The following is a 23,027-nucleotide window of genomic DNA, read 5'->3' as shown; positions in this document are numbered from 1 at the left end:
CAGCCCCAAAATCCAAATTCTGGATGGTAGCCTAAAAGCTCTATTGCCTCTTATAATCCTCCTCACTCAGTCCTCTCCAGCCACCTTGGCCTCCTTCCTAGTCCTGGGACACACCGGACTCACTCCTACCTCAGGGCCTTTGCATTTGCTGCTCCCACTGCTATTCCCACCCTTACCAGATAACTCCATGACTTGCTTCTTCAGGACTTTGCTCAAATGTCCCCTGTTGCAACTAAAACACTCAGGGTCACTCCAGGGAACTGGGCTGCAGGAAATAACCACACAAGAGACAGAGATAACTTTTTCTTTGGGGTCCTGTGATGGCACCTCTGACCTTAAGGGTCCACAGAAAGAGAGAGAGAGAGAGAGAGAGAGAGAGAGAGAGAGAGAGAGAGAGAGCACGTGCTGACCCCTTTTATTGAAGAGAAGCCATTCAAATGAGGCAAGGGGTCAGGTTTAGGGGGCTGAGTCTAGCTTCCTGATGTCCACTGTCAGCAGATTGACTGGCATCTAGGGAGGCCACACCCAAGGGCAGAGCAAGAGAAGGGGACACAAAAAGGGAGTTTCCATGGAACATTCTATCCCAAACAGGGCAAAGGGATAGTATCACAAAGGAACAGGTGAGCAGAGCTCGACCCCTGGGGCTGCAGGAAGGCACACCTATGCAGGAAGACACATTTGCTACATTTTTACTACTCTCAAGATCGGGGCTACCATCTATAGGCACTTGAAAGTGGCCAGATCACAGGAAGTGACCGACAGTGTCTCAAACCAATTAGAAGAGGAAAATGCTGGTCACATGACATGATGGCCTCCCACAGTCCCCTCTGATCAAGGCCTTCTCTGACCACCCTGTGAAAAACAGAAAATGGAACCTGTCTCCCTGCGTTCCAACTTCTGCTCTCTGTTGTATCTATCCAGAGCAGTGACCTGATACTGTTTGGGCCACCTGACCTACTGAGTAATCAGATGTACTTGTCACTTTATTTATCTACTGTCTCCCTCCCTCACTAGGATGTCACCTCCTTCAGAGCAGGAGACTTGCATCTGTATTGGCTTTTACCATATCCCCCTGCCTCGAACAGTGCCTGGCATACAGTAGGTGCTTAGAAACATGGTGTTGAGCCAGGCACGGTGGTGCCCTGTACTCCTATCAACTCCAGAGGCTGAGCAGGAGGATCACAAGTTCAAAGACAGCCTCAACAACTTAGCAAGACCCTATCTCAAAAAAATATTTCTTCTTAGCACTAGGGACAAAACCTATTACTCTACCAGGACTACTCTACCAATAGGCTACATGCCCAGCCCTTCTTATTTCTTATTCTGAAATAGGGTCTCACTAAGTTGCCCAGGTTGGCTGTGAACTTCAGTCCTCATGCCTCAGCCTCCCGAGTCACTGGTATCGGACTGGCTCTAGCTCAGGGGTTCCTTCGACACAGAATGTACAACCGAGTCACTGGTGTTACAGGTCTGTGCCACTGCACCTGGCATCCTGTTGCAAAAAGCCTTTTTTAAATTTTAGTTGTAGTTGAACACAATGCTTTTATTCTATTTTATTTTTAATATTTATTTTTTAGTTGTAGTTGGACACAACACCTTTATTCCACTTATTTATTTTTATATGGTGCTGAGGATCGAACCCAGGGTCCCACACGTGCCAGGCGAGCGCTCTACTGCTGAGCCACAACCCCAGCTCTTGTTGCAAAAATTTTTAAAACAGGTTGAGAGTGTAGCTGAGTGGCAGAGTGCGTGCCGAGGGTGCACAAGGCCCTGGGCTGAATCCCCAGAGCCAAAAATATGAGAATACATAAACAAACAAATAAACCCTTAAGTCTAATAATCAAATAGGCAGAGCCTGTGGAAGACCGCACCTCCCTCTGCGTGTGCCTCTCCGGGGAGACCAGAAGCTTGGCCTTGCTGCTTCCTGGTGCTGGGAACCAGAGGCTCCTCTCAGCCTCTCCCACGGGAACCCAGCCCGTGGCCAGCTCTGCCGGCCTCTGATCTGGCCACTTCAGAGCCTCTACCTCGGGCCTGCAGCCCATCAGAGGCGGCTGGAGCCGGGCATCCCCCCAGATGGGCCTTTGAGGACAGGATGAAAGAGGCCCAAGGGAGGTCCCAAGGTCCAGGGCCTCCCACAGCAGCCCTGAGGGGAGGCAGGAGGGGAGAGGGGAGGAGGCAGGCTTTCCACGTCCCCTCCTGGGCCTCAGGAGTCCACCATGTGCCTTCTGTCACCTATTAACATTTTTTCAAGTGTTTATAATAAATACCCGCTGGGTTGTCGCAGGGAGCAGGGCTGAGGGAGAGTGAGCCCAGGCGTCCCTCCAGGAGGCCAAGGCTGGGACAGTGGCCTAGCAGGCAGCAGGGACAGAGACAGAGCTGCCAAGCCTCTAGGCCTGTCCCAGAGGGCCCCGCGTGGAATGTTCTGTACAGATCCCTTGGAAGGCTCTGGGAGGCCGGCCTGACCCTCGACGCGGCCTCTCCTATCCGCTTCCAGGGTGTCCCAGAAAAACACGCACCCCTCTGGCCATGCAAAAAGGGCCCCAGTAACCACTCCCTTCCCGGCCTCCGTCCCCTCTCTTCTCTCTGTCCTCTCTACTGGCCTTCTCCCCTACTTCACCTCCTCCTCCTCCTCACCTCCCACCCTCCCTCCCCTCTGCTCCTCCTCCTGCCTCCCCACCAGCCCCAGCCTCCCCCAGGACCCCTGCCTCACCTGCCCGGGGCTCCACACCTTGGCCAGGGCTGTCCCCACACCCCGCCTGGAACTCCCTCCCCCACCCCGGCACTTAGAGGAGATCTTGGCTTCCTTCCTTCTCGGGACAAATATTTGCCAGACATCAGCTCTGTCAGGCCCTCTGCCAGGGCTGGGAGCAGAGGGTGAGGAGAGGCCGCGGCCTGGGGTGACGCAGGAAAGAAACTGGCCACGAGGGAATTGCCGAATTCAGGAGAACCAGCCTCCCTCCTGAACAGGCATCAGGAACCCCAGGGACGTGGAGGGGCTGAGAGAGGGATAAGGGCACTGACTGACCCGAGAGGCGGATCTCTGGCATTATTTGGGGGGTTGTTATCAACTCTTGGAGGAACTTACACCCCCTCTTCCTAGAAGCCCTTCTCAATGGAATCCATTGGGTCCCCGGTTCCAATCCTCTCCCGCTGGGTTCTCTCTCTCTGGGCACTCCCATGAGCCTAGTGAGGGCCAAGCCAGACACGGACCACTGTGTCCCTAGCCCCACCTGGCATGGGTCTGGGCATACAGTAGGTGATCAGTAAATGCTCAGGCCATCCTGACGCTGCTGGGAGGCCCTGGAAGCCTCCCTTCCTCTGTCTCTTGGCCTCCAAGGATTCTGGAGCGCCCCACCCAGACGCGCACATGGGCTTGGTGGAGCCTCTTTCATCCCATCCTCAAAGGCCCATCTGGGGAGGGCGCCCGCTCCAGCCACCTTTGATGGGCTGCAGGCCCGAGGGGAAGGCTCTGAAGTGGCCAGATCAGAGGCCTGGAGAGCTGGCCATGGGCTGGACCTCCGTGGGGGAGGCAGAGAGGAGCCCCAAGCATGAGTGTGCAGGGTGGGGGAGGAGGAGACCTGGCTCTGGGATAAGACCCCAGAGGCTCAGGTGTTGACCCACCATCATCGGAACACAGAATCCCCTTGCTACTCATTCCTTCCTGGGGGCTGGGCTAATTTTTTAAAATAATGTATTTTATTATTGAAATGATTATGGAATGGGTAAGATAGGGTCAGGGTGCAAAATCCAAAAGACCCAAGAGGTTGATGATAAAGAGGAAGTATGTCACCCAGGTGCAGTGCCACACGCCCCTATAATCCCAGAGGCTCCGGAGGCTGAGGCAGGAGGATCGTGAGTTCCAGGCCAGCCTCAGCAACTTAGCAAGGCCCTAAACAACTCAGCAAGACCCTGTCTCTAAATAAAATATTTTGTAAAAGGGCTGGGGATGGGGCTCAGTGGTTGAACACCCCTGGGTTCAATCCTTGGTGCACCTGTTTTAAAAGCACCTGTCACCTTGGTGGGGGGGTAACTCAAGCGTCCTCACAAGGTACTCTGCCCACCCCGCTCCTCTTCTTGGAGGCAAATATTATTACCAGCTTGGCCCAAAAAATTTGTTTGAAAAATATTTAACCTACAACACCACCAGGTACTGCCCGAAGGCTGAGGACACAACAAGCCAAAGTCCCGGTGCCTGGGGCTGACAATCCAGAGAGAAGGTGGAGAGCCTCAGGTGCTGAGAAGTCCCACGGAGAAAATCAAGTGGGGAGAGAGGGACTGGGAGTATTTTTGATCAAACCTCGTGTTTTGGTATTTATGGGAATGATCTGGACTCTAGATGATTCTAGAAGAAAAGTAAAGAGACGGGAGAATGGGCGGAATGTTGTCCCTGAGCAGGCAAGAGGAGGAGGACTGAGGAGAGTGTCGCTCATCATTGGTGGGGAATATGCGTTTCCACGTTTTCCAAAGACAGCCAGAACCATCTCTCCGTCCTGCATTCTCAGGGCATGATCTTGACATTCCTCCCCCTGAACATGGGCAAAAGTTCTGACTGTCAACCAGCAACACATGATGGGCTCCGTCCCCCATCACTGGGCACTGCCCACCTGCTCTCATGGGCCACTCACTCGGGAACCAACCCATCTGCCATGCTGGAGAGACCTCACTCACACAGAGAGGTCCCACGAAGGAGCCCTGGCCACCAGCGTGGCTGAGAATGGCCAGCATCAACCCTGGACATGAGCGAGATACTTCCAGTGATTCCCGCCCCAGAATCACCCCCAATCGGCCAGTGCTGCCAGCTGCCACTGAAGACATTGGGGAGCAGAGACCAGCTGTGCTTCCTGCACCCTGTTCAGGTCCCTAACCTGCCCTGGTGGGTGGAACACAAGGTGGTTTCACACCACTGTTTTCTTCCTTTTTTTTTTTTTTTGGTTGTAACTGGAAGACCAAGGGATAGGGGAGGATGTCAGGGAGGCGGGTAGATGGGTGGTTGGAGTCTGAGGAAGCTTTTTCTTTTGCCTCCACTGGGTGCTTTTCTCAGTGAAGTAGGAACCAGGGCTCCCATTAAAAGTGAAAAGACTGGGTGTGGTGGCACTCGCCTGTCATCCCAGCACCTTGGGAGGCTGAGGCAGGAGGATCTCGAGTTCAAAGCCAACCTCAGCAAGAACCTGTCTCAAAAATAATTAATTAATTAATTAATTAAAAAGGCTCGGGGATGTATCTCATTGGTAGAGCACCCTGGGTTCCATCCCCAGGACCACAAAAACAAATATAGACAGGAAAGAGGGACAGTAGCTGGAAGACAGGGGGACAGTGGGATTAGGCCCCCGATGGCAAGAAGCCAGCCCAGAAGGTGGTAGGAAGGGATCCAAGAGCCTCCAAGCTGGAGGGTAGCTCCTCCTGCACTATTTTTATCTCACATCACTCTAATTCCACCCAAGGGCTTCTGGCTGGTACAGCCCTCACTACCCTGAGGATGTGGTGTTGTCCAACTGCATCCTTAGCACTTTGCACAGGGGTAGGGTCTGGCATCCGTCTCCATGGAAACAGCCAGGCCTGTGTGTTGGAGAGATCACCCTCTGGAAGACCTTCCCCTCGCTGGGAACCCCACTCCTACCAGCCTCACCCCTCCTCTAGGAAGGCCTCCAGAATTGTTCCAGATCCCTCTGCCCCACTCACTCTGGCTTCTACCCTGAATCCTTGATCCTGGGAGGGAGAAAGAAGCCTTGGGGGTTGGGTGGGAGTAGGGGTATCTGAGATAGGTCACCAGGAAAAACATTTTAAATATTTATTCATTCAACCAATGTTTATCCAGGGACTGGGGATGTGGCTCAGTGGTAGAGCACCGGCCAGGCGGTAACAGCTCTAAGCTCCAAGATTGAACAATTTTTATTTTTTTAGTACTGGGGATTGAACCCAGGGGTACTTAACCACTGAGCCACATCCTCTCCTTTTTTATTATTTATTTTTTATTTTGAAACAGGGTCTCATTCAGTTGCTGAGGCTGGTTTCGAACTTGTAATCCTCCTGCCTCAGCCTCCCAAGTCGCTGGGATTACAGGTATGCATCACAGTGTCCAGCCTGAAAAAAAAAAGTATTGAGGGCCTACCACATGCCAGGAATGTGCTAGCAACAGGGATCTAGTGATAGATGATACAAAACCCAGGCTTTGTGGTGCTTACATTCTATTAATAGGAGCGAAATGGAGAATCATTAGACCAGGAAAACATATGGAGCAGTATGTCTGCAGAAATATAATGCAAACCCCAGAGGTGATTATGTGTGTGTGTGTGTGTGTGTGTGTGTGTGTGTGTGTGTGTGTGTGTTGTGTGGTCCTGGGATGGAAACCACACATTCAGTGTGCTTTCTACCATTGAGCCACACCCCTAACCCTTCACATAGGTAATTCTTAATTTTCTGGTAGCCACATTCAAAAACCAAAGAGAAAGATGTGGAATTAATTTTGATAAAGCTTTTTATATAACTCAACTTTGGTGCCCAGAATAACGTTCTAATTGCCAGAATGTGGACATTCTAATTCCCAAGACCACAGCAGAGGGACTCGGCAGGTGTGACTAGGACCTCAAGGTGGGAGATAAGCCTGCATGCTCTTGGGGGGCTCCATGTCATCACAGGGGACTTGTCAGGGAGAGAGGAGACAGGGGACAGGAGAAAGACAGAGGCAGAGAGGCCAGGCGGGCAGCGGTGGAAGTAGAGGCTCGAATGGTGTGGGGGGGTCTTAGGCCAGGAGTGTGGACAGCTTCTAGAAGCACATTACTTAATATTTGTTGAGGGTCCAGCGCTCTTTTGGACACGAAGTTCAGAGTGAAGACAGATATCCTTGCCATATATATATCTGTCAAGTGCTCCACCACTGATCCACAGCCCCACTCTCAGCCCTTATTTTATATTTTGTATATATATAATATGTAAGCAGTATGTGGTGATAAATATGATCAAAAGACATTTAAAAAGTAGTTGTCAGGCACGGAGGTGCAGGCTTGTAATCCCAGCAGTTTGGGAGGCTGAAGCAGGAGGATTTCAAGTTGGAAGCTAGCCTTAGTAACTTAGTGAGACCCTGTCTCAAAATAAATAAATAAATAAATAAATAAATAGGACTCGGGGTGTAGCTCACTGGTAGGGAAAAAAGGTAAAGAAGAAATTTTAAATATAGGTTACAAGATATATGGTGACATGATATTAGAGAGAAGGACCTTAATGGCAAGGTCAGGAAGGCCCAGCTGAGGAGGTGATGGATGAGCAGAGACCTGAGGAAGTGAGCCGTACAGATACACAGGGCAAGAGCATTCCAGGGAAAGGGCAGAGCACATACAAAGGTCCTGAGGCAGCACTGTGCTGGGGAAAGTCAAGGAAGCCAGTGTGTGCACAGATGGGGGTAAGTGAGGGGAAGTGGGTGGGAGTGGGTTCGAGAGACCAGGGAACTTGTGGTTGTGCTGAGGACTTTGGCTTTTATTCTGAGTGAGGCAGGAGGGATTTGAAGCAGGGGACTGATGTCCTTGTGCCTGTCCAGGATTCTGCTGCCATGAGGGAACTTTCTGTTGGCAGCAGGGATGGGGGGGGGGGTGCGCAGGGATGGAAACCACAAGGAGGTGCCTGCAGTAGCCCAGGCAGCTGGAGTAGCTGCGGGGGCTGGACTTTGGACACATTTTGAAGGTCATGCTGAATGGGATGTGGGGGGAGAGGCTGAGGGGAGTGTGAATCTCCTCCAGGATCCCCGCTGGGGCAGCTGTTTTCTGCAGCTCCAGGAAGTAGGTGCCCAGGAAATGCCGCTCCTGTGCTGTCAGTTAAAGTGGACGTTGTGGGCCCCGTTTGGGATTGCACCACGGGGAGCAAAGGCCAGGCTGCCTCTGGTTAACCTCCACAAGGCTCAGGCAGGTGGCGGGGCTGCGAGCCAACTGTCTTCCACCTCTGCTCTCTCCGGGCTGCGTCTGCCTCTCCCTCCCCTGGGGCCAGACCAAAGTCATCTCTCCCATCTCCACCTGGAATTCACTTTCACCCAGGTTAAAGAGGCTCCCGCAGCATCCTGCCGGATCTCTGTCACCCAGGTCTCTGATAACTACTAAGAGGCAACATCTCAGCTCATTTCTGCAGGGTCCAGGTGGACATCAGTCTCCTGGGGATGTGACTTGGAGGTAGAGTGCTTGCTTGCCTGGCGTGCGTGAGCCTTGGGCTCCTTCGCAGGACTGCAGGGGCAGTCTCCTGTGCGCCTTCTGCAATCTTTCCCCATCTCCCAGGCTTCTGGGAGGGTTTAACCCCCTGGATTTTGTTTTTTGTTTTGGTACGGGAAATTAAACCCATGGGCACTTAACCACTGAGCCACATCCCTATCCCAATTTTGTATTTTATTTAGAGACAGGGTCTCACTGAGTTGCTTAGCACCCCGCCATAGCTAAGGCTGGCTTTGAACTTGCAATCCTCCTGCCTCAGCCTCCAGAACCATTGGGATCACAGGTGTGCACCACCTCGCCCGGCTGTCTTTGTTTCTTAAAGTGGTGCTTTTGATGGCTGGCTGTTCTACTTCCAAGGCAGAACTGATCAGGATTTTCTTTCATGCTGTTGTGTTTGTGTGTGCATGTACACAGGTATGTGTATGTGTGTGTGCGTGTCCTAACAAATGTTTCTCTACAATACAGCCATAATAATAAGAAATTTTTTTATGTGCTTCCCTCATGCTTCCCCAGTGACATGAAAGGTGGCCTCTATCACTTATCAACTCTACATAGAGGGCTGGGTGTGGTTTAGTAGTAGCGCATTTGCTTATCATACACAGGCCCTGCGTTTGACCCCAGGACCACACAGAGACACACTCACACTGAGTCTCCACAGCTGGGTCTGTTTTGGAGCTTTGTACCTTTTGCTTCTTTCCTTCCTTCTCCTTCTCCTTCTCCTTCTTTTTTCCTTCTCCTTCTCCATCTCCTTCTCTTTTTCTTTTTCCTGGTACTGGGAGTTGAACCCAAGGGTGCTCTACCACTGAGCCACCTCCCAGTCCTTTTTCCCTCTATCTTGAGACAGGTAATCACTAGGTTACCCAGGCTGGCCTAGGGCTCCTGATCCTCTTGCCTCGGCTGCCGGGTAGCTGGGCTGACAGGTGTGCCACTGTGATCTCTGCTTCATTTCATTTTGTGGCCAAGTAATACTCCACTGTCTGGAAACAGCGTGGTTGATCCACAGATCGGGGCAGGACCACCAGGCTGCCTTCACCTTTCGGCACTGAGGACAATGCCAAGGATGTGCGTGCACTGACTTGTGCAGACAGACATCTGATTCTCTTGGGTGAACAAGCAGGAGTGCGACTGCGGAGTCAGGGGAAGCGTAGTCGATCTTTATAAGAAAGTGCCAGAGGCTGCACCTTTGGGAGGTTCCCATCAGCAATCTTATCAGGCTCTGCCCCTTGCCTGGGTGCCGTGGGCCAGCACTAGGTATTCTCTGATTAACCATTTGAATGGGTTTGCAGTGACCTCAAGAACATTTTTCTTTCTTTCTTTCTCTCTCTCTCTCTCTGGTACTGGGATTGAACCCAGGGCCTTGCATGTACTAGGCAAGTGCTCTCCAGCTGAGCCACATCCCCAGCCCATTTTAAATTTTAGTCTGAGGGGTTGGGATTGTGGCTCAGTGGTAGAGCACTTACCTAGCACGTGTGAGGCACTGGATTCGATTCTCAGCACCACACAAAATAAATAAAATAGTGTGTCCATCTACAAGTAAAAAAATTTCTTTACTTTGAGATGGGGTCTCACTAATTGTTGAGGCTGGCCTCAAACTTGCAATCCTCCTGCCTCAGACTCCCAAGTCCCTGGGATTATGGGTATGTGCCACTGTGCCCAGCTCCATCTCAACAGTGTTAAAACGTGAATATTCTCTCCTTTTCCTTTTTTTTTTTTGGAACTGAGGATTGAACCCGAACATGCTTAGTCACTGAGCACACCCCCAGCCCTTTTTTAGATTTTAGAGATAGGGTCTCACTGAGTTGCTTCCTCCTGCCTCGGCCTCCTCCAGAGCCACTGGAATTATAGGTGTGTGCCCTTGTGCCCAGCTGTTCTCTCCTCAATGTACTCTTTGTCCTTCCTTCCTTTCTTTCCTGAAGGCCAATCCAGGCCTCAAACCCAAGGCTTCAAACATGCTGAGTACATGTTCCCCCTGTGAGCTGCACCCCCAGCCCCACACTGGCTGTTCCTTTTTTGCTTCATTTTCTAGTCTTTTCTCTAAACTCTGATAGCCAGAGAACCGACAGCTGTCTTCAAATGGCTTCTCTCTCCGCCCCTATTCCTGTGGTGACTTCAGCGGACCCCGGCATGTCGATCTGATCCCTCAGTGTCCTGGTGACTTCCAGGGTCTGTTTCCCAGGAGGCTTCCCTCCCAGCTCCAGGGCCACACTCTTCATGGGACTCACAGAAGCTCAAACTGGAAAGGGCAGGGGGGTGCAGCTCAGAGATCAGACGCTTGCCCAGCACCGTCAAGACCCTGGGTCCAGGCCTAGTGCTAAGACACACACACACAAAACTGGACAGATCACTCCCACCGGCTTCTCACTTCTGCCAAGGAAGATTTCAGACTGTGAGACACTCAGGGGCAAAACTGAGGGGGAGCTCTAATCCTCCTCTCCCTTAGACCCAACTGGTACAAAATCTCACGGCTTCCAACTTGAATGTGCCAGAGCCAGGCACATGGTGCGTGCCCACAATCCTATTTATGAGGGAGACTGAGGCAGGAGGATCATAGATTCAAGGCTGCCCTTAGCCATCTAGTGAGGCCCTAAGCACCTTGGCGAGACCCTGTCTCAAAATAAAACATAACAAGGGCCAGGGATGGGCTGGGGCTATAGCTCAGTTGGTAGGGTGCTTGCCTCACATGCACAAGGCCCTGGGTTCAATCCCCAGCACCACACTCACACACACTTCACACTCTCACACACTGCCCAGTGTAAAGCAAAAGGAATTCTCCGGATTTTTCCCTGTGCATATCAACAATTATGCTGTTTACTGTCCACTCCTGGAGATTCCTCTGGTGTCTCTGATGGTGCCTTGCATACAGCAGGCATTAAATTAATGTCTATGGAAGGAGTGTGTGCTTACTAACCCCTGGCCCAACTGTAAACTCTCCTTAAAGCCGAGGGTGAGATAAAAAACCATCACCAATTCACTTTCCAGATGAAGAAACTGAGGTGAGAGAAGCTAAGTGACCCACCTAAAGGCCACACAGCTGCAGAGTGGCACTGCTGGGAGCCCTGTCCCCTGCAGTGGGACATGTGAGGAGAGCAGACTCGCCTAGGGCTGTCCTCGCTTTGCCCAGCGGCTCCATCACAGGTGCTGCCAGCCTCCCTCACACTCCGCTCCGAGGCCACGCGGGGCGCACCACAACCCCAGAGGGCCACTTTGGGCAGGTGGGTGGAAGCCAGACCTGGGGCCATCTCACAGTGAAGGACTGTCCTGGCTCAACTGCCAACAGGGCTGCTGCTGAGAAACGCAAAGTCCTAAGCGGAGTGTGTGCGTCTCCGGCAACCCCAGGGCCTTGGTGAACCAGCGTCTGGGAACCAGCCTCCGCAGCTCCGCCCTGCTCAGCTGTGAACGTGGCCAAGGATTTTAACTTTTCAGGGCTCAGTGATCTCACCTGAAAAATGGGGACAAGAGTGGCTTCTTCTTGTTTTTTTTTGTGTTTGTTTGTTAACGGAGATTGAACTCAGGGCCACTCAGCCACATCCCCAACCCTGTTTTGTATTTTATTTACAGTTGCTTAGGGCCTTGCTGTTGCTGGGGCTGGCTTTGAACTTGCAATCCTCCTGCCTCAGCCTCCCCAGCTTCTAGGATTACAGGTGGGCACCACTGCGCCCGGCAGCTGTTTCCTCTGAATCCTGTGAGGATGAGGAAGGCGACTGGATCAGTGCCCAGATGCTTGGTGCACTCAGGGGCCTCGGAGTCTCACTGTCTAAACCCATCCCGCCCGTGTCTTGGGAACCCTTTGTTGGTGGCCACAGAGCTGACACCCATTGACCCCCACCTCCTCCAGCACAGCAGTGGTGCTTGCTGACTGACTCATTGATGGATGGAGGGCAGGTGTCCTGAGGGTCCCTGGGATGAGGCAGGGGCTGGAGGATGCGAGGCCAGGCAGGACCACGGGTTTATTGGGGGCTCCACACGCACACTCATGGCGTCACACGACAACAGCAAGGTTACTCGGGACACTGAAGGTGGCCTCCGCCCACAGCTGGGCCCAGAGGCAGTGGGGTACAGTCTCCTCCCTTGTGGCCCAGACCCAGCTGGGTCCCTTCCTCCAGGGCGGCTGAGGGAGGGGGCTGAGTGAGTCCGAGGTGGCGGCGGGTGGCCTCACTCCAAGGACTGCAGCATCAGCAGCTGCTTCAGCACCTTCGTCTGGCTGGTCTCGCGGATTTCGCCGGCCAGGAACATCTCGTCCACGACCGTGTAGACCTGTGTGAAGGAGGGCCCGGGGCAGAGGAAGTGGGCATCAGGGGCCCTGGTGGCTGAGGGCTCCAGGCCACACACGCCCCTCCCCGCCTGTGCCAGGAGCTTACCTTGTAGAAGTTGAACACCAGGTCCAGTTCACAGACATTGTGGAAGTACTCGTTCAAGACCTGGGCGAGAAGAAAAGTGGTAACCGACGGGCAGGGAGGGGGGACACGCAGAGACAGGAGCAAAGGCATCAGAAAGAGACGGAAAAGCCAGGCACAGTGGTACACGCCTGTCATCCCAGCCACTGGGAGGCTGAGGCAGGAGGATCGCAAGTTCAAGGCCAGCCTCAGCAACTTGGCCAGACCCTGTCTCAATACATAAAAAAGAACTGGGGACGTAGGTAAAGCACCTGGGTTCAATCCCCAGGATCAGAAAAATAAAAATAAATGGCACAAAAGCAAGAGAGACACTGAGGAAAAGGGAGGGAGAAAGATACAAAAATCCAGGGAGGGAGACAGAGACGGGGATGTTATTAGAGACGGAGGATGAGGAAGAGTGACAAGATCCCTGGGTGACAACAGAAAAAGGTGGCAGAAGGGCTAGCCTGAGGCACAGGAAGAAAGAGACGAGACCGAGCTGGACGGTGGGAAGGCAGAGGAAGAAGGGGCTCTTCAGAAGCAGCAGAGATGGGGAGGAGAAGAGAGCCCGGCCCCCAGGCCCCGCTCCACTCACCTCCACAAAGTTGTGGATGGCCTCCAGATAGGCCAGGTTGTTGTCATTGACGTCCACACAGATGCAGAAGTACAGGCCAGCGTAGCGTCGGTAGATGATCTTAAAGTTCCGGAACTGTGGATAGAGGGGCTGTCAGTGATGGGGCAGGCCCAGGACCAATGTGCCGGCAGAGTGGGCATGAGCCACCACTCTGTGGTCTCTGAGGCCCAGCTCTGTGCCTGGCCTGTGCTGGGGGCCCAGCGGTGAGCGGGATACCCCAGTTCTGCCCTCCCAGGGCTCACAGTCCAGGGGAGGGAGACTCATGCCCTGGCAGCAGGTCAGGCAGCCCCAGTGGGGACCTAACCCTTTATAGAGCCTGGGAGCCAGCGAGGCTTCCTGAAGGAGGGCATCAAATTTGAGACCTGCGGGATGGGCAGTGGCACCGAAGGCAGAGGGGGCTCAGGGCTGAGAGGGAGCCTGGACTGTCCAGTGGAATCCACCCAGCCTCACCGCTGTCACCTCTGGAGGTTGAAGTCCATAGATGGATTAATTCCATCAGTCATTCTACAAATAATTCCTGGGCCTATTGTGTGCCAGGCTTACAGTGGGCAGTGCAGAGGTCACCACGGTAACCAGGACAACCAGGGCCCTGTGCTCACTGAACTGAGCCCATATGCTTAGGACCACAAGGGTTTCAGACTTCAGAGTCTTTCAGATTTTGGAATATTTGCACAGACTTTACTGGTTCGATATACCTCATCTGAAAGCCCAAAATTCTCCAAAATCTGAAAACTCAGGTCAGCACCCAAAAGGTTTCAGATTTGAGCCGGGTGGGATAGCACATGGCTACAGTGCCAGCCCCTCGGGAGGCTGAGGCAGGAGTACGGCTTGTGCCCAGGAGTCCAAGACCACCAGGGCAGCAGGAAGACAGTAGGACTGTGAGACAGTAAGACTCTCTCAAAGAAAAAAAATTTTTTTTTCACATTTTGGATTTTCGGATAAGGGATGCTCAATTGAAATATGTAAACATGAGAATAATAACACAATAAACACATCCACACCACCCGTGAATAGCTGCTGGACCAGGGAAGGAGACTAGTTTTACATGCACAGGTAAAGAGATTGATAGGGGCTGGGGCTGGGGCTGGTGGTAGAGTGAATGCCTAGCACAGGCCTGCATTCCATCCCCAGCGCGTGTACACACACACACACACACACACACACACACACACACATAAAGGCAGAGGGACACTAACAAATTGACATTTAGATATGGACACACCCTCTGGGGTACTAAATTGGGATTAGCCAAAATCTGAAGTTCCAGCTCTCTGGGATGTGTGTGTGGCGCCATCTGGTGGCCACTGTAGGTGCCAATATTAGCCTCTGAAGTTTTCACTTTGGCTTACCCTTTGTTAATTTCTATGAGATGACTTTGTGCAGTGTTGCCACACATAACCCAGGGACCCAGGGACGCGTTATCTGGTCAGGGCTGCCGATCAGGGCTCTGCTACTGTCCGCGCTCTTCCACTCCTGGCCCTGGCCCCGGCCCCTCAGCTGCTCTTCTTGGGGCCTACCCCTACCTCACTCTCTTCCCCAGGAACCTCTGTCTGAAGGCGGGGGCAGGAGTCCCCTCTGAACAATGTTGGCACTGCCCACACCCACCCTGTCCTGTTCCAGGTCGTCTCTGTCTGGGATGAGTCTGTCCCCAGATGGCACTCTGAGCCTAGGTGGGAAGCTGGGCATGTCGCTCTGTGTCCCCAGCACCACCCCACCCAGGGCTGACACCACCGCACCGATGCTACAGCAAACTGAATGATGGCCACTGAAGACACTCATCTCCTGATCTCTGGAGCCTGTGACTGTGTGGCCCTGCGTGGTGAGAGGGACTTGGCAGATGTGATTAAGAAGTTTGAGGGCTGGGCTGGGGCTGAGCCTAGCAAGTGGGGCTCTGGGGTTCGCTTCTCAGCACCACATTAAAAAAATAAATAAACTAAATAAAGGCATGCCGTCCATCTACAATGGCAAAAAGGCGGGGCCTGGGGATGTGGCTCAGTGGTTGAGTGTCCCTGGGTTCACTCCCCAGTACCAAAACGAAAAAGAAAGAAATGGGGAGATGGTCCCCAACTATTTGGATGGGACGATGTCATTGCAGGGGTCCTTATATAGGAAATGGGGGGGGGCAGTGAGAGCCAGAGAGATGGAAGCTGCCGCCCTGGTGCTGCAGGAGGAGGCCGGAGTCCTGGGCTGGCAGGCGGCTGCTGGCGCTAGAAAAGCCAAGGAAATGGATTCCCTCTTGGCCCCAGAGGTTCACGCTACTGTGTTTGAGGCGATTTGTGACCGTGGCCAGGGAAGCTGCCTGGGTCTCCCGCTTCCCCTCCCTGTTTCTCCCTCACAGATCCCAGGCCCTGGTGGCCGCTATATCATAAGGGACGTGTAATGTGACATTCATTCTGCCTGATACTCCTGTGTTTCAGCATTGGATCAACGAACGACCTCTGCCCCCACCCACCCCTTCCTCCAGAAAGCCCTGCCTCCTCTGGCTGGCCAGGCACCCCAGCCAGGTCCCCCCAGCCAGCCCTGCCCACTCGGATGGCCACCACCTGGAGACAGGCCTGAGACCCAGGAAGCAGCACAAGGCTGTCAGTTACTGCCCCGAAGGTGGCGAGCGCTGGCCGGCCCCAGGTGGGACACAGCAGTGCTGCCAGTGAGGACCGCACGGTGAGCCTGGGTCCAGGGGGACCCAAGACCTGCGGCCGGGCCGTCTCACTCCCCGCTGACCCACTGCTGCCCCGTCTCCCCAGGCCCCACGGACCCGCTTCCAGACCCGCACAAGTGTATCAAGCCAGCGCTCAGGGCGCACTGGGTGCTGCAGGGCACTCCTGGCACCCCAGCTCCCCTTTCCTCTTCTCGCCCACGATCCCAATGGCCAGCTCTGGGTGAGGCCACTGTGACTTTGGCTGGCCACCCTCAGAGGCCAGTCCCACCCTCCTCCTGCACACTCTTCTGCCCCCAGCTGCCAGTCTCCAGAACACAGCAGCTTTCCTCCGCCTTCTGCCTCCAGCCGTGGCCCCCGTGCCCCCTGGTTCTCTCTTCTCACGGCCACTCCGAGTCCTTGGCTTGGTTCCCCACATTTCCCAGGTCGCCGCTGCTCCGTGACCTGCACGTTTCCCTCCCCCACGGCCTCCCTGGGGCAGGGGCAGACACCTTGGACTGACCTTCCCAACACCTCCACCTGCTCAGCCAGACTCAGCACATCTCAGAAAACGGCAGGCCACCTGCCTGGGGCTCAGGCCCAGACCCCAGCCCTCAGCCTGGTCTCTCCCCTGCACTGCACGCCCATGTCTGGCCACCCCATCACTTCCATGGTGGCTCTGTCACCAGTAGATGTCCCTGGACCACTGCGGTCACCCCCGGAGCAGGCCCCTGCTTCTGCTCTTGTTCCCTACAGCGGATCCCAGAGGTCTAAGGCGGGTCCATGTCCCTCCTGGGCTCAAAATGCTCCTGTGCTCCATTTTTCTGAGTCTCCCAGGAGGCCCCTGAGGCCCAGCACCTGGGCTACCTTTATCCTCACCGGCTCCCGCCCTCCTCCCTGCCAGGCCCTGGAACGCCCTCCATGTGTTCCTGCCTCAGGGCCTTAGTACTTGCTGTTCCCTCAGCCTGGAATGTTCCTCTCACTGGACTTTTTCGACTCCTTTGGGTCTTGGCTCTAATGTCACCTTTTACCATGCTTTCCAGAAAAAAGACACAGAAAACTGCAGTCTCTCCTCCAGTGTCACCCAGCACTCTGCCCTCAAGTCAGCTGCTAATTGTTTCTGCTGCCATTCACGGTCACCTGACCACCATAGCCAAGACCGGCTCCCACCAACAAGCACAGGGTTCTCCAAGGCAGAAATGGGTGTCTGCGACAATCTCTGTGGGACCCTAGGACCAAGAACAGTGCCTGGCACACAGTAGGCCTGTGGTAAATGTCTGTTGGATTCTTCAGGACAATGGGTCCCACCTCTTTTTCTGTGAAGTGCTGGGAGTGACTCGAGGACCTCCTCACGCTAGGCAAGTGTCCACCACTAAGCTACAGGCCAGCCCCAGGCTGCTGTCTTGAGCAGGTGAATGTCATGGGAATAAAAGGTGAAGACTCAAAGATTACAACAGACCAACAGCCAGGTATAGTGGCACATGCCTGTAATCTCAGTGATTTGGGAGGCAGAGGCAGGAGGATTGCAAGTTTGAAGTCAGCCTCAGCAACTTAGCAAGGCCCGAAACAACTTAGCAAGACTTTGTCTCAAAATAAAAAATAAAAAGGCTCGGCACGGTGATGCACACCTGTAATCCCAGAGGCTCAGGAGGCTAAAATAGGAGAATTGCGAGTTCAAAGCCAGCCTCAGCAACGATGAGGCGCTAAGCAACTTGGGGAGACCTTGTCTCTAAATAAAATACAAAATAGGGCTGGGGATGAGGTTCAGTGGGAGAGCACTCCTGGGTTTAATCTTCCATACCACATGAAAAAAAAAAAAAAGAAAAGAAAAAGGCAGTATTACCAATTTGATTTGGTCGGGTCTGATAACAGTATTGTGATGATGTAGGGAAATGTTTTTATTTTCTAAGCTACATCCCAAAAATATTTGGAGAAGAAGTATGATGACATCTGTAATTTAATTTAAAACACTACAGCAAATGACACTCTTTATCCTATCCTCTCTACTTCTGTGTGAATGAACATTCCTATAGTGAGTTTTACAAAGGGAAATGAAGGGCTGAAGGGTAGCTTAGTGGCCGAGCACTTGCCTAGCATGCCTGAGACGCTGGGTTCCAGTCTCAGCAGCAGCAAAGAACACAAACTAACCTCTTTGACAATAAAGTAAATAAGTAAGGTAGAAGGAAAGATAAATATAAATGCTGATAAGATCTAGAAGTAGGTTTATGGATCTTCAATCTACTCCTCTCTTTCACTGTGGTAATCTCCATCTTTGTAATTTTGAAAGGTACCAAAGCCCAGTGTGGTAGCACATGCCTGTAATCCCAGTGGCTCAGGAGGCTGAGGCAGGAGGTTCACAAGTTGGAGGCCAGCCTTAGCAACTGAGAGAGGCCCTAAGCAACTCAGCAAGACCCTGTCTCTAAATAAAGTATAAAAAAGGGCTGGGGATGTGGCTCAGTGGTTAAGCGACCCTAGGATCAATTCTTGGTACCAAAAAACAAAAAATACAGAAAGAAAGAAAAAAGAAAAAAATACCAAATACAGGAAGGAAGGTAAAGTCAGCTGAGGGAAGACAGGAGAAGGTGGGTCAGTCAAAGGGTCATTTGAGCTAGAAGTTGGGCAGGAGGCCAGAGGAGGTCACAAGGAGGCAGGGGGTGTGGGAGGCACTGAGGGGCATCTGTCACCTCCACAAAGTTGGTGTGTTTGGCGTCTCGGACGGTGACCACGGCGTGCACCTCCTCAATCAGCTTCTGCTTCTCATCGTCATCAAACTGCATGTACCACTTGGCCAGGCGCGTCTTGCCTGCGCGGTTCTGGATGAGGATGAATCGGATCTGGGGGCAGCGGGAGGAAGAGGAGGAAGTGAGAGAGGCAGGGAGGTGGCCTGGGCTAGAGGCCACTGCCCCACCCGTCCCTGCAGGGAGATAGGGTGCAGGGCCCCAGCTGCTCCCTAGAGCCCACACAGGCCTCGCTGTCCCTACGCTCTGTCCCAGGTCCCTCCAGCCCGCCTTCCAGCAGTGGCCAACTCTGAGCCAGCCCCAGGGCCCCAAGTCCCAGGCTCCATGGCTTCTTGTCTGCCTCTCACAGTCTGTTTCCCCGCCGGCAAAACAAGTTCCAAGAAGAGGGTGTTTTATCAGGTTTCTGGAGGTTCATAAGCTTATAAACCTAGTTTGGAGGCTGGTAAGCAGGAGGCCCTCAATGAAGGTTTGCATCTCAATTCTTCAGCCTGAGCCCTGGCTTTCCACTTCCATTTCTTTTCTTTCTTTTTTTTTTTTTTTATAACATTTTTTAGTTGCAGATGGACACAAAATCTTTATTTTATATATTTATTTTTATGTGGTGCTGGGGATCGAACTGAAGGCTTCACACGTGCTAGGCGAGTGTTCTACCACTGAGCCATGACCCCAGCCCCCACTTCTTTTTCTTTTGGATGACTTCTTAAAATTGTGATGTGAATTATTATTCACATATCACGAAATTCACCCTCTTTTTTCGGGAGTGGGGCAGGATACTGGGCATTGAACTCAGGAGCACTTAACCACTCACCTACATCCCCAGCCCTCTTTTTTTTTTTATATATTTTTTTAGTTGTAGATGGGCACAATACCTTTATTTTATTTTTATGTGGTGCTGAGGATCGAACCCAGTGCCTTCCACATGCAAGGAGAGCGCTCTACCACTGAGCTACAACCTGAGCCCACCAGCAGTCTTTTATATTTTATTTAGAGACAGAGTCTTACAGAGTTGCTTAGGGCCTCACTAAGTTGCTGAGTCTGGATTTGAACTTGCAATCCTCCTGACTTGGCCTCCTGAGCTGCTGGGATTATAGGCACGGCCACCACGCCCAGCAAATTCCCTCTCTTATACAGTAGACAGTTCAGTGGTTTTTCTAGGATATTCTCTTAGAATAGTCACAGTTGCACAAATATCACCACTAATTCTAGAATATTCTTACCATCCCCAAAAAACCTCCTACCCATTAGCCTCAACTCTTCCTCCCCTCAGCCCCTGGCAACGAGTCTACCTCTTCCCCTGTGGATTTGCCTATTCTAGACATTTCACAGTAGTGGGATCACATAGATGTGGCCTTTTTAACTGGCTTCCTTCACTTAGAGTCATGTCTTCAGGTCCGTCCAGGTCGTAGCATGCACCAGCGCTCTGTTTCCCTCCCTCCCTCCCTTCTGCAGTGCTGAGGACAGTGCCCAGGCCCTTGCACATGCAGGCAAGCGCTCTCCACTGAGCTACAAGTCCAGTCCTGCAAAGTCACTTCGGAAGTGGCTTAACTGCTCAGTGCCTCGGTTAATGTGATCAGTAAACAATACACAAGAAGCACCAGAGCAGCGTCTCGAGTTCCGTGCTCCATGTTCTCTGTCATCGGTTCTAAGAAGTTTGCTATTAAAATTCTGAAAAGACAGGTGAATCATCTTGGGCTACTGTGAAAACCACAGTTAAGTCAGAAGGGCTCAGCCTTTACACGCTGAGCTCACACACACACATACACATGCACACACACACATACACACACAAATTAGTTGTCATTATGACTGAAGTATTCGATCAAGAGTTCAGGCTTTGGAGCTGGGGCTGGGGCTCAGCGGTAGCACACTTGCCTGGCACGTATAAGGCACTGGCTTCGATTCTCAGCACTACATATAAATAAATAAAGCTTTATCAACAACTAAAAAAATAAAAAAATAAAATGAGTTCAGGCTTTAATGCCTGGCACTATCAATTACTGGCTGTGTGTCCATGGCAGATCAGTTAACCTCTCTGAGCCTCAGCTTCCCTTTCTGTATAATGAACTTAATGAGAGTACCTCCTCCAAAGACCAACACATGGGTAAATATAAAGGGTAGAGTAGAGCACATAACATATACTAAGTGTCATATAAACACTATGGCTTAGTAGCATTATACTGTGCTGGTATTTGACTTTGAGAAAACCCTGACCCAAACTCACCTATCTAGGAAGGCTGGCTTTGGGCCAAGTTCTGTCTGAGATTGGCATGCTCTTGCCCATTTTTCAGATGAGAAAAACAGGTTCAGAGAAAGTAAGTCTCACAGCCAGAAAGCCGATTTGGAGTTCAAAGACCTTGCTCTGAACCTCCTTATCCCAACTTGTAGGAGCTCCTAACCCTTCCTAGGCCTTCACACACTCTACCCCACCTCCAGCCCACCAGGCTGGACAGGAAGAGGATATTACACTCTCCTTCCAAGAACTCCTTCTGCTGAGCCAGGGAAACCCACTTCCTAATAGGGCCAGGGTCCAGTGCAGGAAAGGAAGTGGCATGGATGGGCATAGCAGGGAGCCACAGCCTGGGGCAAAGCCAGGGACAGAAGGGTCACATGGGAAGGGGAGCTAGAAGCAAGCCTAGAATTGAGAGCTCTGCTTCTTATTCCCAAGTCCCCTGAATACTTCCTGTTTCACCTTCCAGTGAGATTCTCTCCACATCCAGGAATCCACCCCGCGAGGGCCATTCCCTCCAGGACCCTCATCCATCCTCATCTGTTGTTGTCCCCTCTGATGCCTCCCAACCTTGCCCTGTTTCCAGTCCCCATCCCCCATCCCCCTGATCTCCAGTTTTTCACTTTCAGTCCCCTCTCTCAAGTCTCAGTGAGTCTTTCATTGGAGATATCCTTTCTCCAACTCCAGAGCCTCATCCCTTGTTCCAAAGTCACATCTTGTTTCCAAGACCCTGTCTTTGGAAAACTCACCCACTGTCCTGACATTCTCCTCCATCCATCTCCCTTCCTGATTCCCTGACCAAAGAAACCTGAGTTCCCAAGCCCCAACCTGGGGGACAGAAGTACCCCCTAAATCCAATGCTCAGTCCTTGCCCCAAGGGCCGCCTCTTGCAAGCCTCCTCCCTACCCCAAGACCTCTGCAGCCCTCCCCATTCGTTTCTAGCATCCACTCCCTACCTCCACCCCCTCCCTTCGCAGCACACTTTTCTGACTCCCTACAGGTGCCCACTTCCGGCCTCCAGTGCCCACTCTCTTCCCCTTGAGCTTCTCTCTCCTCAGAGTGTCCTGCTCCTGTTCCAACCTCCGGAGACCCCGCCTGCCTCCGGAGACCCCTCCTGCCCCACCGTCGGGCAGGTCTCCCTCCCTGTCCGGAGTCTCCAGTCCTCCTTCAACGTCTCCTCTCCACTCCCGAGACCGTGCCTCGCCAGCTGCCTCTCCTGTTTCAAAAGCGCCCAACAACTTTCAGTGTCTCCCGTATGCGCAAGTCTGCTCTCTGGACACCCCTTCCTCAATGTCCCTTGCCTGGAGACCCCATCGCACACCCGAGCGCGAACCATGGCCCTGTTCCCTCCTTCCCAGCCCCAGAGCCCACGTCGGATCCAGACCATCCGCGGCAGGGTGGCACTTGTCAGCGCCGATCCAAGCCTCGGCTGTGTGCACGCGGACCCTCCCTCCGTCCGCCCCCCGGCGAGGCGCGCCCCCGTTACCATAGCGACCCCTGTCCGGACCCCAGCGGCCCTGGTCCCGCGGCAACTGGGGGGCTACGGCTCTGGCTGCAGTTAAGGGGCCCACAGCTGGAGCGGACTTCCGGCAGAAAGAACCCGCCTGCCCTCTCGCGCACAGCCCGCTGGGAGTTGTAGTTTCACGAACGACCTGGCTCCTCCGGGCGACCAACCACGGGAGAGGCTCGGGCCCACTTCCCAGCATGCTCAGCGACCGCCCCTTTCCTATCAAAGAATCCGGACTCCAAATGCATGCCGGGAGTTGTGGGCGAAGGTGTCTTTGAAGGACTACAATTCCCGAGATGCTTGACAGCCAGCGAAGGGAGTTGTAGGGAAATGTAGTTCTGGTCGCCTCCTTCCCAAACCCCCACCCAGGGGAAGACAGCGGGTTGGGAAGAGGAGACCGCCTGGGTGACCTAGACGTGTAACTGTCTTTTCATGCTCATCCACTGCGCTGTTTCAAATACAGTGAGCCTGGGGGTGTAGCCCTGCAGTGGAGCCTGTGCTTAGCAGGCGGGAGGCGCTGGGTTCGTCCCCGCACTGAAAAAAAATGCAACCAACGTTGTTTCCTTGCAGGAGACAGGTAAGCACAATTTCCCTGACTCTAAAGCTTGAATTTGACAGGTGTGGGGCCCGAATTCAATACCCAATACCGGGGGGGGGGGCGGTGGTGGCTGAATTTGAAAGTCAGAATTGTGCAGACCTGGTCATTGCTTGTCTAGGCTGTGTG

General features: G+C 53.0%; 1 protein-coding gene across 1 annotated transcript; it reads right to left on the bottom strand.

The window, feature by feature from the left end:
- Positions 1-12,118: 12,118 nt before the first annotated feature.
- On the bottom strand, positions 12,119-22,442 carry AP2S1 (adaptor related protein complex 2 subunit sigma 1). The gene is made up of 5 exons (XM_081274462.1): positions 22,283-22,442; positions 18,516-18,665; positions 13,158-13,271; positions 12,548-12,607; positions 12,119-12,443 (listed from the first exon to the last, which is right to left on the bottom strand). The coding sequence occupies exons 1-5, from the start codon at positions 22,283-22,285 to the stop codon at positions 12,342-12,344; spliced, it is 429 nt and encodes a 142-aa protein (XP_081130588.1). The 5' UTR covers positions 22,286-22,442; the 3' UTR covers positions 12,119-12,341.
- Between the last annotated feature and the right edge of the window lie 585 nt (positions 22,443-23,027).

Source organism: Spermophilus citellus (assembly GCF_964194105.1).
Source record: "Spermophilus citellus genome assembly, chromosome: 18".
Taxonomy (NCBI): Eukaryota; Metazoa; Chordata; class Mammalia; order Rodentia; family Sciuridae; genus Spermophilus; species Spermophilus citellus.
The sequence above is the reverse complement of the archived record's forward strand: the minus strand, read 5'-3'. Positions and strand labels throughout refer to the sequence as shown.

Coding starts and splice junctions, on each gene's coding strand:
- AP2S1 (XM_081274462.1), bottom strand. Junction 13,272..18,515: donor AACACACCAACTTTGTGGAG/GTGACAGATGCC, acceptor CTCTATCCACAG/TTCCGGAACTTTAAGATCAT. Junction 12,608..13,157: donor CCATCCACAACTTTGTGGAG/GTGAGTGGAGCG, acceptor CTTCTCGCCCAG/GTCTTGAACGAGTACTTCCA.